The 14,189-nt window shown below is 37.0% G+C and overlaps 2 protein-coding genes across 3 annotated transcripts in view; one reads left to right on the top strand and one right to left on the bottom strand.

The window, feature by feature from the left end:
- Positions 1–14,189, bottom strand: part of LOC135208424 (serine-rich adhesin for platelets-like) — a 92,703-nt gene that overhangs the window by 30,847 nt on the left and 47,667 nt on the right. The window contains exon 1 of one of the 2 annotated variants that reach the window (XM_064240573.1): positions 1,127–1,259. The exons of the other annotated variant lie outside the window; for it this stretch is intronic. Coding sequence (XP_064096643.1) covers positions 1,127–1,163 — 37 coding nt within the window. The 5' untranslated portion in view covers positions 1,164–1,259. Of the gene's footprint in view, positions 1–1,126; positions 1,260–14,189 lie in introns of those variants that run through there. 2 annotated transcript variants of the gene reach the window in all.
- LOC135208425 (vacuolar protein sorting-associated protein 53 homolog) overlaps positions 1,267–14,189 on the top strand; it is a 308,005-nt gene continuing 295,082 nt past the window's right edge. Inside the window, exon 1 of the mRNA XM_064240578.1 lies at positions 1,267–1,404. The gene's annotated coding sequence lies outside the window, so the exon portion shown is untranslated. The remainder of the gene's footprint in view (positions 1,405–14,189) is intronic.

Here is a 14,189-nt window from a genome sequence, read left to right on the forward strand (position 1 = left end):
CTCATGAAAACATACTCGTCGTAGGAAAACTAGCCTACAAGACCAAAATGTAATACAATAATGGTTTAAAGTAAAATAATAACAACCATGTGGCGTCAGGTTTTTAAATGCAATTTACCTTCATTTTTTTTCACGTGAAACTTGGTAAGGAGTTAAGCCATCGAAAGCTTACACAACAAAATGGCTTAATTTAATAAAAACAATTGGCTACTGGTGAGTTTTAAGGTTAAGTCAAAAGGCAAGCACAGATGATAATGCAAAAAAAATTGTCTACTCGTTATCGGTAAAATTAATACCTATGCTGTTTTATGCTAATCCGAAGTAAGTACCATTTTATGACAAAATATGTACGCTGGACAGGCCCGTACCAAGTTTTTATTTTGGGGGGTGGGTGTCATTTTTCCCAATATTGGACTTTTTCTTCTACAAATGCCATTGCATATATAGCTAGGTAGCTACCTAGTATAGCATACGAGATGAAATACTTGAAAATGTTATTTTAGCTATATTAAGAAGAAAAATTGGGTAGAACCTATGTGGTCTATGCCCTTCTACCAAGACTTCTACCCGATTAGATGTTATTCAAAGTACTGGCTTTGGTTGACATAATTATACTTATAAATTTGAAAGTCTGCACTTATATTCATGATTATCTCTTCAATTTTACTGATTGATTCAGTTATAGCCTAATGTTAATACCTAATATGTATATTACTTTGTTATGTTTTATACTTTGACATAACAAAAAAATAATTATTTATTAATTTGTAAACAGTTCAATAAAAAGGATTGTCACAGAAAATATTATAACCCCCTCGGTACAGGCCTGCTGTAATCATAAAAGACAATTACGCACTACAATTCCTGCGCCGATTACAGTCACAAAACGATGGCCGCCGTTGGGTAGGATATATATAGGCTACACTGCTGATAGATGGGTCACGTAAACAAACCTTGCCTCTCGGTAACAATGCTCCCATGTCGAAAATTGCCTTAATCCTACAAACGATATTGTTCTAAAATTCAAAAATATATATATACATTGCTACCACGACACATAATTTACACATGAAAATACATTACTACCATAACGCATAATTCACACATGAAAATACCGAAAACCCACCAAATTTTGTTACCGAGGCGGAGGAGTTTTCCAGCATACACTTTTAGATTGTATTTCATAAAATCCTTGACGGATGGCGGCCGGCCGTCACTCATCTGGGCGGCAATGGACGATGCTGCCATCTACAAACACCAGTTAACCGCGGAAATTAAATAGTACGTGTTATTGTGTCTTGCGATGTTTTCGTTCATTATCTTCATTATTATGAGCTGCGGAGCTGATCGTTACAGATTTTGGAACAGGAATCCTTCAAGTGAAACTGGAATAACACTTCACGGGTAAGCGGAGGATACTAAATTTTATATATACCTATGATTTTGTAGTACTCACTACTCAGAGCAGTGGCTCGTTATTTCAGTTTTGACATTGACATCAGGGCATCATTATAATGATGTGGCATATAATTAAGAATAAGAATGATCTTGTCCGTTACAAAAAAGGCTTAGTAGTAAGTAGGCCTATAGGTTAGTGGTTATGTCAATGAGCTTGTCTTTGATACGTTACTGTGATGCATAAGGACACCTGGAGTATTTTGTCAGTCATCACGAATTTTTTTTACAGTAGATAGGCCTGCAGGTTACTGTCTATGCTATCTGTTTTTCAGTTTTAGACATGTACAAACAGCGTAATATTTTTTTTTTCGCAAAGTTCATATAAAACGGTTTCTCAACGAAATACCGGAACATCACTCTTAGCAAGACCGTTTGAGGACGACGTAAACAATCGTAAGAAAGCAAATTATATTATTCCATTAAAAGTAAGAGCATATGTATTTTCAAAATATATTACAAATCCTCGTTTAATTTATGTCTTCATCTCACTATATCTCATGGACAGGCAATAGCAAGAAAATGAAGTTTGGTAGCATTTTTTATGCCTTTGTCCTCAAACTACTGATTTTGTAGTAGCTTTATCATTTGAACCTTAACATAGTTACAACATAATTTCGGATATATATAAAAATAATTTCTCTATGGGAAAAGTTATCGAATCATCGTGCCTAGAAAAAAATAGCCTTCAAGAATGGTAACAACAATAGGCTAGAGCCTGGCAAACGGTAGGCCTATGTCTATTGATTCGGTAGGTATTCTTTTTGTTTTGTCGTTTTAAGAAAGCTATAAATCACCATTTAGTTTTTTGTTGCAGGAGAATATGTAGCTCTTTATTTATATGCATATAGATTACTCATAGATCAATAAGAGAGCAAATTTTTCTCATAAAGTATAATTCACTTTCTAATATTTCAGATAAATTCAGAGTAATACTAGTTATTTTTCCATGCACAATTCTTTACTTAATATAAATCATCATTTCAGGTTTTTCCATTTTTTAAAGAAAATATTTAGTTATGTGTAACTAAATCGATTACTGAGTGCTTAATAAGGGGATCTTTTTTCTTTTTTTATCAAATTGTATTTGGCTTTGCAATACAGACGTTAGACAGGCTACACAGATTAAAATGTACAATTTTTATTAGAATGTACACACAGTACAAAACTTCGAAATATATTGTACTGTACAGCAATGATTGAATTAACTTTAATAAAAGAATACATTCTTATATTAAACGAGAGGGGAAAATAGCACTGTGCTGCATTTTAGTGTTTATAGTTTGGTACTGCGTGCTGGACCGTGTATTTCAATTCAATTTCAAGATGATCGATGGATTAAACTAAAAAAAAAACAATAATGAGAAAGTTTTTATGAGCCCGAATGTTTGCTTGTGAGGAATTGGTTCTTTTTGCACATAGATATTCTCTATATATATTTCATTAGATTCCCGGTATCTATACCAAGACTGTTTGAGGGCTGGCTAAACATTATTGAGACTACCGTCGGCATAATATAAACTGCTTGGCCATACTCTGCTCATTCCAATAAGGAACTTAGCACTTAGTACCACGTTGTCACATTATCCAGTCATGAGTCGTGTATTACTTTTACTGTAAAATAGTGAGTGGTCCTCATGCCTGTAATGTCAATGCTGTTTATAAGCTAAAAAGATATTTCAAGACAACTTTTGACTCTCGGTATAAGCTGCTTATGTTTAAATGCTTGCTAACTTGTCTCCGATTGCACATTTATTTAAGCACATTTGATAAGATGATGCAATTTAAAACAGGTAGAGAACATTGTTTGTGCGATTATGGTTCATCGTCCCATCGCCTGATGGAGAGAGAAAATTCACAAAAATTCTGCCACTTGCTTTTGTATTATCCTGGTTACAGTCACACAGACGTAACCGGACTGAAGTAAAAACCCAAAAGTTCTGCGAATTCCTCTTAAATAAGATGCCGATTATCAAATTTCATGTCGCGTGTGCCTATTCGCTACTTTCACTTACTAACTCAAGTAACGTCATTTTGCGCTACTGACTTGAAGATTTCTATTTGCAGTTTCGCTTGAGAATTTCACCGATGCTGGTATCGTCAGCAACACTGTATGCTCGAGAGAAGAAGCATCGGGAGCACTCATGACATCTATGACTAAGGCGGAGAGCTTAAAATTCAAGCTATTGTTTCTTTATTTCTATCAAAGGTTGCATTAGAAAAATCCGTCTGTGATGGCACATTATTCAAAATGTTGCCGTCAACAAATATTCTTATTCTAAACACGATATTCTCGCTTATGGAATCAGCTGCTTTGTCATCTACCCATGAAAACGTTTAGAAAGTTTTCGGACGAAGGTACTGACTGAGCCTGTCGTTAAGCTTTGTCACTCACGCTATTTACACATTAGTGTTCTAGAGTTGTGTAAATGCTGACTCGGTGGCTTGGGTGACCATTGTTTTATTTCTTTTCGTCTTTTTAAGTATCGTTTCTAATATTGGTTATCTGGACTGAAAAAAAAAATAAGGCACGATAATTATGTGGCTCTAGGCGGTTTGGTATCTATGCAATTTTTCCCCTCTTGGAAAACAAGACGTGCCTTAAGGATCATTTTCTTTTTATTGATTCGAATTTGGAAATCTTCATGCACTCATAGCTGCTCATCATCTTTTTTTTTTTCTTCTTCTTCTTTTATCTCTGCTAAAGGAATAGTGATCTACCTGAAGCAACGCTCAGTAGCCCGTAGGGTGCTATTAGCATAACGCAATCTGGGTAAGGATGACCAGCGTGCATACAAAATTCACGTTGCACATCCTGGAAAAGACTCGAGATGACTGGAATTCAGTAGGAGCCACCATGGGAAACAATGATGAAATGGAAACCCAAACTAAAGAGGACGAATTGAAATATAGTTGCATGAGCATATTTCGGTTTACTGATTCATCGCTAGGCATTTTTTTTTTTATCATTATATTCTTTTCTCTCGGCTTAAACTTGTTTTTCTTTTCGACGCTCGGTTCCAAAGAAGTTTGCAATTGCTAGTTAGTGGCCCTGTGAACAGGTTTTATATGAAAATTTCTTCGTCTTGAATAATAATAATCATAATTTGGACCAACACAGAAACGCGAAGAATGACCAAACCTCGAAGCGCAGAACGCTTACGTATTTTGGCCAAAGAATGCGCAAACAACACGAACTCGTGTCTGCTACGTGAACGGTGGCACGCACTACTTTTGCGTAACGGCGTGTGTAAAACTTCGGCCGTGATGAATGGCTCGGAGGGTTGCTGCCATTGTCTGCAATTACCTGCCTGTCAAAGGTGTCATTTGAGAGCAATGCAAGAGGATGTATCGCCCCTGCACTGCTGCTGCTGCTGCTATCTCGCTGCCCCACCCCCCCCCCCCCCCCACACACACAACTTCAACCCCTTCCCCCTGGTCTCACGCTCCTACTTTTGCGCTTGATCATAAGCAATTGGTTTTTCAAGGTTATTCGGAGATATAACGGGAAATTCTGAGGGAGAGAGAGAGAGGGTAAATTCATCCACAGCTATTTCACGTTATCGCTTTACTTTTATCGTCTGTTGGTTATCCTCTTCCATTTGTTTCCTTTTTCAGTTTCCTTTATTTACACATCTGCATTTCTCTTTGGAAATCGTAGTTATTCCTCGAGAACATTTGCATATGATGATTAATAGTACTGATAACCCCACCCTGTGGTAGGGGTGTTAGAACACTACCAGGTCCTGTGTGTCGTAAAAGACGACTAAAAGGACAGCTGCTGCTTTGCAGTCTTACTTTTGAGTAAAAGGCTATAGGCCCACCGCCAGTAACTGTGGAAACTGCTGCCTTGCAGGTGGACTGTTTAGTCAAAGGCGAGGCCCACCGCCAAAAACTGGTTGATGACAGCAAGGGCATGCGGTCGTAGAAACCCCTTTGCCAAATAATAAACCATACCTGATGTTATATGGAAAAGCGCATCAGGCAACCGACCCTTTAGTGTAGGGATAAGGGTGGGAAAGATTAATAATACTGATAACCTTTAAAGCAAAGTCGAAGATTCTCTCTCTCTCTCTCTCTCTCTCTCTCTCTCTCTCTCTCTCTCTCTCTCTCTCTCTACGAACTAACACAGTTATAACCGGAGATGTATCCATAATGCATGTCTATTTATATACATAAAATCACCTTGAATTATCTGGGTGTGTCTACGCCTAACGACACTCAAATAAAATGCTTTATTTTCTAAAAGTGTCCATAAATCATGCTGTGGTTTTTGTTTCTTTTTATTTATGACGTTGAACCCAAGGTTGCCATAAACCAAAACCAAGCTTTTTCATACCAAGGAAGAGTTAGCTGCATCCCTAAATTGATGATGGACAAATTTGGAAATAAACAAGTGTGATGATTCGAGAAATACCGGAGAATGCCGAGAATTCCTCGTTCTGACGGCGAACAAGGACAAGATAGAATTACCTGTCGAATCCGGTTCTAATCAACAGGTAAATCAAGGTTTTCTTCGAAGCGCATTCACGCGATTCGGACAGGAATTCGTTGGCTCATTTCACGCGCGCTGTCTTTGTGTTTGTCTGAGATCGAAGGGCAGGTTGGTTTTAAATAGAGCAAATTTGAAACCGTTAAGGTTTCGGTATGACTTTCCGTGTGTCATATTCTCGGGAGATTACGCAGCATGAAGCACATGGCCTTTGAATTACGAGGCTGATCGTCCTCATCTCCGTCGCGTTTTTTCTTTGGTATATCGGTTTCTTCCTGTGATTCACCACCTTAATTATTCATTCTGATTTATTTATTGCATGTGTGTGTGTGTGTGTGTGTGTGCGCACAAGTGCAGGCATACGAGAGAGATAGAGAGAGTTAGAGGGATGGAAGGGACGTGGGATGGAATCTACCCTTTAACAGTTATCCGAAAGTTGTATATTGGTAGAATAGACTCAATTCTGTTTTAATAACATTTATTTCTTGTTTCAATCTTACAATCGCAGGCTTAGGAAAACGTCCCTTATTTCTTAAGGTTACTGAGCTAACTTATAAATAAATATTATTATTATTATTATTATTATTATTATTATTATTATTATTATTATTATTATTATTATTATTATTCAGTAGGTGAACCCTGTTCATATGGAACAAGCCTACACGGGCCATTGACTTGAAATTCAAGCTTCCAAAGAATATGGTGCTCATTTGAATGAAGTAATAGGAGGTAACAGGAAATACAGAAAGTAGAGGTCATTTCTTTAAAATGAAATAAGACATCATTATTTAAATAAAGAGACTTTTATTAAAGTAAGGTATTAAAATACAAGGAGAATTGTTTTAAAGTAGTAATGCACTACATCTTCTCTTGAACTAATTATATATATATATATATATATATATATATATATATATCTATTATAATATATATATATATATATATATATATATATTATATATATATATATATGTTAACCGAAGGGGAAATTTTCTTGTTGAAATTTTGGTCCTCTCGTGGATTCGAACCAGTGTACAGAGGAGAAAACAAGTGTTGGCCGAGTCGGTAACATCACTGAAGTCCTGATTTCTCGTCTGTGCGTGGGTTCGAATCCATGATAGGACGAAATTATTATTAACAAAAAAATGCCCCTTCGGTTAACATATATGTGTGCGTATGTGAGTGTGTTAATAATATGATGCACATTATAAAATTGTTGTTTTGTAAATAGTGCATATCATCTATAAACTAAATGTTGTACTTTATCAAAAATCTGTATTTATGTATAGTACATCGCAGTTGTCTCCTAATTATGATTTTACCTTTAAAGCGCGAAATCGGATGGAAGACAGTCGTGTACGCAAGAATACTTCTCAGTAACACAGAATGTGTTGCATTACATTTTAAGTTTCACTCTTCTGGATGACTTTGTCCGAACGCAAAGTGCTAAAAATAATGTTACGTTTAATTGACATTTGGAGCGGTAAACGCTGCAGGCGCTCTTAAACAAATGAAAGTTGAACACCGAAACGACAAGAGATTTTCCACCTAAGAAACCAAACGTGCCCACAATTCCCCAAATCTCTTGAGCAAGCCTTACAAAAAAATAAAAATCCAGAGTATTCACAACCGAGTGATACTGATATTTGATCCATATTATTTTATCATTTTATTTACCTTATTAATTATATCCCGCCCCGTAACTTCGTACAAGAGGTTAACGGCTCCCTTTTAAAAAAGAAAAACTCGCGATACACATAACAGATCTTCGGAGACTGAGGCGAGCGGCAGTGGTTCATATTCAAGCCACAGGCGCCATCGAAGTGAGTGGATGAAATGATTTGTATTTCGGTGCTGCTTCCAGATGACGTCACACACAATGAAAATCATCAGTCTTATTTACCTTTTTATGCAATGAATTACACAACAGTGCAGTATCGCCATTAATAAAATAGAAAAGTTATTTCAAGAACAGTCATTGCGCTGACTCTCAAATAATTTTGCCATGAACAATTCTATCATTTTTTCATCCACTGATGCGGCACCGCATGTGATGTCATTTTTAATATTATAAATAAAATGGAAATTAGGGTTGAATAGTCAGCGATGAATGAGTTTTCTTCGATGTCATATTCTGATGAAGATATGAAGGAAATTGTATTATGAAACAATCATTATTTTACTCTGAATTGCGTATTCTGATTCCAGAATCGTGTGGAATCTCAGCTGCAATTCGAAATAGAAATTAGCAGCTGCAAGTGTTTATATAATTTTGGCATTCATAGTGTAAAAGTACAAACTGATTCTCTGAATAATTTGGGTCGAGGGCAATACAGACAAAGGGGAGTGTGTCAATTCAGTTAAACAGCTCAGCAAAAAATATGCTAATTTTCATATAACATTCCGCCTTCAAGTAACCAAGTTTTTAATATCCACCATAAAAAGACAAACCTCCTCACTGGGTTTCTCAGCCTGACTGAGAAATACAGTTCAGTCACAGAATTCAGTGTCCCAGGCGAGACTGAGTACAACGCAATAATGTTAGACTCCATGAGTATAAAAATGACAATAAATGTATATCTTTGTTATCTAGCCAAAGGAGGTACTATTTACGTATAAGTTCGATTGCGAGCACATGGCCACTCGGCAGCAATGCTAAATGAAGCACAAAAAATATTAAAACAAATTAGAAATTTTATGTATTTGCACCACTTTATATAATCACAACCATACATGACTAATTTAAAGCTAACGTTCATGTTACATATCTCTCTCTCTCTCTCTCTCTCTCTCTCTCTCTCTCTCTCTCTCTCTCTCTCTCTCTCTCTCTCTCTCTGAAAGTCTCATAAATATTTGTGTGACGAAATACTTCCGTCAGTCATCATTCAGCATTTATGGCACCGCAGCAACAGGGAAGGTCTCGAAATGATTTATTAAAGTATATTGTTCAAGACCGATTTTGTGCAAGATCCCGTTATCACGTGATCATGTCCTCCTGATGTAGTAGAGTAAAATATCTGCTTCGTTTCTGCGATCAAAGATTCTTTCTGCTCAATGGCTTGAATAGTACTCGGTTTATTTACGAACTGCGTTGGATTGATGTTCTGCCAAAATCTCTCTGGATCGTATACAAGATCAATATTTTCTTAACTATTCTCAATATTATTACTGTTATTCCGTTGTTTTGATAACCATCTTTTATACTACTTCGGCAAGTGTGGATATTGCCGATTATTTTTTTTTATCCTGTTATCTTATATATCTAGTAGATTGTACATGTTGTTGTCTATTCTTTGTATATTCCATATATACGGCCTTCAGCTGAAAATAAACTGTACTATCATTATTAACTACCGCGCTTGCTTGCTCCTGTCACTAGCAGTTCTCCCATCAAGTTGAGGATAGAACAGATTGAATATACCAGTAGAGAGAGAGAGAGAGGAGGTGTTGAGGGAGCAGTTGGGCGTTAATCTATCATCAAATTCTTGGTGTCACATTTGGCTACAATGATGAGTTGTTGACTGAATTCGTCCGTTTTAATATTTTTCTCTCGGTCTCCTGGGGCGTGTGTTCATGGCCATTATAAAACCAACAACAGCTGGTTTTGTGGCTGTTGAGGTAAAGTAAAATTTTCACCTTTTTTAACCTGTTTACAACTTTTCGCCGTCTGTAGTTTTCGTTGTTGATTTATGTCGAGGTCGAGTATGATTGGCGCTTCGTCTCAGATTATCACATTACTCGTTACTTATTATAGGTCTTCACGACCAATCGTGGGAATGTTGTTGACCACTCTTAAGTTTTCTCTATGTGTTAAAAAGTGAATAACTTCGGGTTGTTTTTGAAGACGTCTCAAAAACAAATGAGCTCCCTACCTGCGTCAATCCTCAAATGTCACTGATTTTCACGAGGAAATTTCCCACAATGAAACGCTTTAGGGTTTTGACTGCCTCGAATGTCTACTAGACGTCTACTCATTCAAACTGGAATTTTAAAAGTGGTCTCTGGTGTTCATGACATTACTAGAAGGAAAACTTTCCTTTTCGCTGAGACATATGTGAATGTACGAAAGCGACGAGTGCATTATTATGCCGAGTGAAAACGATTCATGACATGACAGAGGCGCTGGCATTTAAACGGACCTCTGGAAAAGAAGCCGCAGTTCCCACAGAAAAACAAATCCGTCAACGAATCTTCACCGAATCTGTTTGCGGGTAAGGCATTAAAGGCACTCACGAATTTATTCCATTGGCTTCTCAAGCCTAGATGTTACTCATTGCCGGTTACAAACAGCTCCTAAGGTCTGTTGTCATTTTCTGGCCATAGATTGTTGGGATGAGGATGCTAGACCCCGGCCCTACTCAGTACCGATTCTTACGTTCTAACGGCGTCGGCAAACCTTTGTTGATCGCCCATCCAAATACTGAACACATCAAAAATTGCTGAATTTAACTTGCTGATACGTTAATGCATAAGACTTGGCTGGTATATTTCATTCATGAAGTGTTCATTTTTAAACGATATTTTCCATATTCTTTCCGCAAGGTCACAATAATGAAGAGTTCATTCTTAATTCTGTCCGATATATCCCGCTATTAATATTGGTTCCTTATAGTTTTTTTTCCAGCTAAGTGACTCCAGGTACTTTTCTGTTTGAGGAATACTTGGGTTTCCACTGGGTCATCTTCGCCTGAGGGAAATATAATCACCGACCGAACTTTATTTCCTATCAAGATTTTTATGTTTTAAGAAAGATTGTTTGAGTAAAACCGATCACTAAAGATAATCTAATCGGTTGATCTAAAGCAAATTATCGTGATAATATACATATAAATATTTATACATGCACACATATACTATATACGTGTACTCACGAACATATTTATGTAAGTGTATATATATATATATATATATATATATATATATATATATATATATATATATATTATATAATATAATATATACATATATATATACATACATACATACATACATACATACATACATACGTCCAATTAGAGAATGCAACAGTTTCGTAATGTGCAAAAATGCGCTGCTGTAATTGTAATTTCGTCGCTATGTAAGAGGAGGCGGCAAATTGATTATTTACAAATAAGACTCGTCAGTCATGGTTTCTGTTAAATTATCACAGCAGCGGAGAGTGTCGTGTGAAGAAGTGGCAGGGAATTTTGCAACTTGAATGAGTAATTTGTCAAAACTGATAATGCCTCGTGCCAGGCATAATTATGCAAATGAGGCGCGTGCAGTGAGTTCAATATAACAGCAACGCTCGTAGCTCGTATGATCATTTTTCTCAGCATTGCATAAATACAGAAAGAGAATAAAAGTCTGTGTACGTAAATAAATGGGGAAATTAAATCCCAATATGAAAAGATTAAGAGAGAGTAGAGAAAGGGGCTATATCAAATGTAAAACATAATGAGTAAACAATAAGAGCAACCAATCAGGGGCGTCATTTAGGGGGCGCAAAGGCCCCCCAAGACTTAAATTGCCCCCCCCCCCCCCCGACTCACGCCCCACGAAGTAACAGCAGCTGATTTTCTATTCCTATCAAAATTCAAATGTGTCAGCAAATTAAGTTATATCTATCTGTCTACTAGCTACCAGTGATGATGAGGTAAATAAACAGTAGTTGGAGTATATAATTTTTGCTGAAATACCTTGCTCATTCAGCTTCCAAAAGCACATAAAATAGGTAAAAAGAAAAAAAAATTTACAGCTGTTTAGGCTCGCTTTGCTCGCCAAGCCCTCTTTACCCCCCGTCCCCAACAAAAATCTAAAATGACACCCCTGCAACGAATTAGTAGTTGACGCTTCAACCTCAAAAAAGCGTAGCAAGCAGACACACACACACACAATCACACGTACAGCAACTAGAGCACGTGGACACTTCAAGTGTAGGCTAACTGGGAGAAAGAGCTTTTGGTCCGTGACTTCCAAAGGTGGCAACACTGGTGATCATCACAGTGGCGTCAGACATTCTCTCTCTCTCTCTCTCTCTCTCTCTCTCTCTCTCTCTCTCTCTCTCTCTCGTATTATTTTTAGCTAGAACGGTTTTGCAATGCACGCACTCTCGGGATCATTGGGCTGTGAATGTTTCCAGGACGACCTTCATTCAGTTCCTTCCTTTGCCGTTCGAAACTAATTGGTGTCGATCGTCGCCGCCATGTTGCCGTGGTCATGGTGAAGAGAACGTTCCGGGGTCTGACATTTAGCTATTTATTCTGCTTCTTGTCACTATTACTTGCATTATCATTTGTAAGTTGAACGTTTTTCAGTTGCAGGAGCAATTTTCAGCCTGATCTAATCATGTTGACAAGGAGTGCAAGAATGATTGGCGAAATCAGTGAAGTAGATCAGTGGACCTAAAGTCTGACGGCTTGCGCAAAACTTCATTTTATTTGATCTTATATTTACGCAGCTGACGGAAGAATTTAACAAACTTTATTACAAAAGGGTATTCTATTTGAAGAGAAAAATACTAGAGAACAGCAGCACGATATAAAAGATATGGGTAGAACGTTACTGGATTTTCTCTTCGTTGAATTAAGTAGATAATAGAGAGTAAAAACAAAGAAAAAATGAATATCAAGAATAAACTTTCGCTTTTCTGTTTATTGCTGAGGCATCAGCCATTCTGTTGACACGAATATAATGTAGAATTTGGGTTAAAAATCCTTTGAGACACATCACGGTAATGAAAAATATGCTATTGTAAAGTAATCCTTGCTTCCAGGGTGCTTCAGTACCTATTATTCTTGGTCAGTTGTATAGTCGTCGAGCAAAACACTTCCCAGTATTGTATTTTATCCCTATATATAGATATATATATATATATATATATATATATATATATATATATTATATATATATATATATATATATATATTTATATATATATATATCGTTAACTACTTGCGCTCTGACTGATCCTCTCTCTCTCTCTCTCTCTCCCGCGAGAGAGCCGTAAACTGTCTTGCTTCGTATGACCCCAGGTAAATCACCTGAGGTCGCTAATTAAGTTTTCCTTCTGAACTGTACGTGGCCGAAATTGCAGTCATTATCGGAGTTCTGTTTTATGACCATCCTCAGTTAGCGCAGTTTATCTCCATTACCTTGGCGCGGCGTCTTGGAAGATTTCTTTTTTGTACTGTCAAGGTCCAGGCGAAAGAACGCTCCGAACTGAGTCCAACATTCCTTTCTTCTGGTCAAGTGTTTGCGTTCAGAGCAATTAAAGGGATCAGTATTGTTTCTTTTCATCGTCATCACCACTATCACTATTACGAAACTGGTAGAAAACACCCCTGCAAAAAATGGCTTCACCTGTTACCTTTGGTCTATGCCACTCCGTTATGTTATGGCACCCACATAAAACGTTGGCATTTAAGATTCAATGGGAAATGTTCATTAATTGCTGGAGGTCCATGAGACAGAGAGAAAGCAACGCTAACAGTATTATTGTAACTTTACTGTTAGTGCTCTCTCTCTCTCTCTCTCTCTCCACCTTATAGACCTCCAGCAACAAATGAACAACTCCCAATGAACCTCTAAATGCCAACGCTTTATTTGGGTGCCATAAGGTACCGGGAGTGGCATAAGACCGGAGGGAATTGGTGAAAAACCATATTGTAGTCAGTAAACAACGATCCAGGAAAAGAAAGGGTTTATTTGTTTCTATGATCTAGTATCGCAGCGCCTATGGTCATCGACACCGGATTAGAAAGGGAAAAAAGATGTTGCTGACTTGTGACCGAAGCATTTTGTAGATGTGGAAATCCCTTTCCGGCCTTTCAAGGAGCCAGAGGAAACAATTATTCTGCTCATTAATGCCTGTTAGAATTTCAGCATTATCGGATATTCCAGTTTGGTCTCAGAGCAGAAATATAATGAAAAAAATCGCTCTATGGAATTAGATTATGGAATATTAGTTCAATTACCCAAAAGTTATGGATTATGATTGATATTCAAATTGCAATCCGTATTCGAAACGCTCCAGTCTAATTATATAAGTATTCGTCACTATCGGTTCTTATTTACCAGCGTTTGACTTTTAATAGTCCTTGTTGAAAATACACTCACACACATATGTATATATACATATGTGTATGTATATATATATATATATGTGTGTGTGTGTGTGTATATATTATTCAGTTAAACAATTCATTGATTTTTTCGGGACTCAGCAATTGCTTTTAGCAATCACGGAGAGTCGCACAAG

Source organism: Macrobrachium nipponense, chromosome 35 (assembly GCF_015104395.2).
Source record: "Macrobrachium nipponense isolate FS-2020 chromosome 35, ASM1510439v2, whole genome shotgun sequence".
Classification (NCBI taxonomy): Eukaryota; Metazoa; Arthropoda; class Malacostraca; order Decapoda; family Palaemonidae; genus Macrobrachium; species Macrobrachium nipponense.